The 2,671-nt window shown below is 42.2% G+C and overlaps 1 protein-coding gene across 1 annotated transcript; it reads right to left on the bottom strand.

The window, feature by feature from the left end:
* Positions 1 to 527: 527 nt before the first annotated feature.
* Positions 528 to 1,635, bottom strand: LOC148776584 (olfactory receptor 4N5-like). The gene has a single exon (XM_088840336.1). The coding sequence runs from the start codon at positions 1,449 to 1,451 to the stop codon at positions 528 to 530; it is 924 nt and encodes a 307-aa protein (XP_088696462.1). The 5' UTR covers positions 1,452 to 1,635.
* Positions 1,636 to 2,671: the final 1,036 nt, after the last annotated feature.

Genomic DNA, 2,671 nt, shown 5'->3' with positions numbered 1-2,671 from the left:
TTCAATTTCTGCCACTTTCACACTAACTATGCTACAGCCATTTTTCTTTATGATTTTCAAATGTATCAAGCTTATAAGATCTTTGTGTCCTTGTATTAGTCATCCTCTCTGCCTAGAATATTCAGTTCCCATGGTTATTGCATGGTTGTTTCTTTCAAATCATCTGGATATCAGCTAAATACCACTCAATATCTTGCTTAACAACCAAAAATAAAGTAACTACCATCTCTCAGTCAAACCCTAACATGCCATTATTTTTAATTAACTTCAGAGCATTATTTCTTTCAGACATTGTGTCTTTTTTTCAGTTTAATAATATAACCTGTCTTTATCCACTGAAATACAGCAGATCTGGAATCTTATCTGTCCCATTCATATACTTAGAATAATGCCTGAAACAGGAACGTGCTTAATAAATACATTATTTGCTAAATGATTGATTGATTCAGTGCATTAATGAATAAATAACTTATTTAATTCCAAATGAATTTACTCTCTTCCTTGGTTTTCCAGTCTTTCCATTGCATTCAGCAAACCATGTAATGACTCAACAACTTCTTCATGGAAGCTTTTACTTCCTGATTGCGAAGGGTATAAATCACAGGGTTCATCAAAGGAAAGATTACAGTGTGAAAGAGAGAAACCACTTTGTCAGCTGGGAAGGCTCTGAAGGGGCGGGTGTAGATGAAGATGGCAGGTCCAAACATGAGAAACACGATGATAATGTGTGTGGTGCATGTGGAAAGAGCCTTGCTCTTCCCTTCAGAGGAGTGCCCCTTTACATGGCAGAGGATGACTGCATAGGAGGCCAGAAGCCCCAGAAAGCACAGCAGTGTGAGCAGGCCACTGTTGGAGACCATCAGGAGCTCCACCACAAAGGTGTCAGTGCAGGCCAGCTTGATGACCTGTGGCACGTCGCAGAAGAAGTTGTCCAGTCGGTTTGGACCACAGAAGGGCAAGTGGATAATAAGAGCCACTTGAACAATAGAATGAGTAAATCCTCCAAGCCACAGAGCCAACAGCAAGGCATAGCAGGCTCTAGGGTTCATGACAGTTGAATAGTGTAAAGGACGACAGATGGCAATGTAGTGGTCAAAAGCCATCACAACAAGAAGGAACGTCTCCCCTGCCCCAAGAAAGTGCAAGAAAAAGAGCTGAGTGATGCAGCCTCTATAGATCACCTTCTTCTCAGAGAGGAAGTCCACCAGCATCCTGGGAGCCACAATGAAGGAGTAGGATGCCTCCAGGAAGGCCAGGTTGCCCAGGAAGAAGTAGAGGGGGGCCGTGAGCCCGGGGTCTGACCTGATGGTGAGGATGATGAGGAAATTTCCAGGGAGGATGATGAGGTAGAAAATTAAGACTAGTGTGAAAACCAGGAGTTGAACATCTTGAGACTGGGTCAGACCAAGTAGGATGAACGCTGTCACCGCAGTGCTGTTCTCCCCCTCCATCAGTGCTCAGTCTGCGGAATTACCAAGAGCAGAATACCATCTGTTATACCCACCTTTTCATCTATCCCCTAGCTCTGCTCCAAATAAAAATGATATTTTCCACATCCAGCACCTTGCCAGCTGAATGCAGTTTTTGCATCATAGGTCTCCTGTGTTTTCAGTTAAATTTTCTACCTTTCATTTTCCTGATTCTCCGAGACACTGATCTTATGGCCACACTTGCATTCCTATTTAAGCAATTGTATAATTGTGTTCCTAAGCTATTTTGCTTGAAGCATGCTAGAAAACTCCTGATCAAAGCGACACTGGTCACTATTAAGGTTGTCAGGCTGCTGTTGCTCTTGCTGCTGTCAGTGGTGCACTGTCTCTAATGCTTAGGTTAGTTGCTGAGTTTTGGTCCCCTTCTTCATCTCCACAGAGCAAAGATATTTTGCAGATGCGTCTTTCCTCCAGTTCCTGCAGAATCCCCAGTTCCCGATTTGCAGCTGTGTACCTTGTTTTCAGAATTTGTGCCTTATTAGTTCCATCACAGTGTTTTGCTTTGGTGCCCTTGTGCAACCTTACTCCATTTAGTCACCTGGATCTCAGCAAGTACACTACATTACACCTAACTCAGAGGTATTCCCCTAGTTGGGGCATCCCAAGTGACTGAGTGCTAAAGAATTCACCTGCCAATGCAGGAAATACTGGAGATGCAAGTTTGATCCCTGGATCAGAAAGATCCCCTGGAGGAGGTAATGGCAACCCACTCCAGCATTCTTGCCTGGATAATTCCATGGACAGAGGAGCTTCAATCCATGGGGTCACAAAGAGTCAGACATGACTGAGCAACTAAGCACACATTCCCCAACTTACACCTCTGACTGGTCCCCAATCCTGCATGTGTTCCACACCCTGTTCTTAAATTCTAATGAATACTAGTCTGGTCTTACTTGCTCACCATATATAGCCACAGTCTACTTTTCCCTCAGATCTCAGGATGATAGCCAAATGCTATTCCCACAAATATTTTCTTGTAATGTAAACCTTATTAGAATATATAAAATATCTTGACTATCCCAACTAATAAAATCAAAGCTAGATCTGGAAATGACCATATAGAACATGTAGTCTAATATATCATTTAACAGATGAGAAAAATAGAGCAATTTCAGTTAAGATTCTTAAATTTACAATGACTTTTCTTTTTTATTCTAATTAGTAAGTCATAGGGGAGAAAA

This window comes from Moschus berezovskii, chromosome 9 (assembly GCF_049115385.1).
Source record: "Moschus berezovskii isolate FMDL1 chromosome 9, NW_MosBer_1.0, whole genome shotgun sequence".
NCBI classification, from domain to species: Eukaryota; Metazoa; Chordata; class Mammalia; order Artiodactyla; family Moschidae; genus Moschus; species Moschus berezovskii.
Note: the sequence above shows the minus strand (reverse complement) of the source record. Positions and strands in the feature narration are given on the sequence as shown.

Bases quoted from the DNA above. Each gene is read 5' to 3' on its own strand.
- LOC148776584 (XM_088840336.1), bottom strand. From the start codon at position 1,451: ATGGAGGGGGAGAACAGCACTGCGGTGACAGCGTTCATCCTACTTGGT.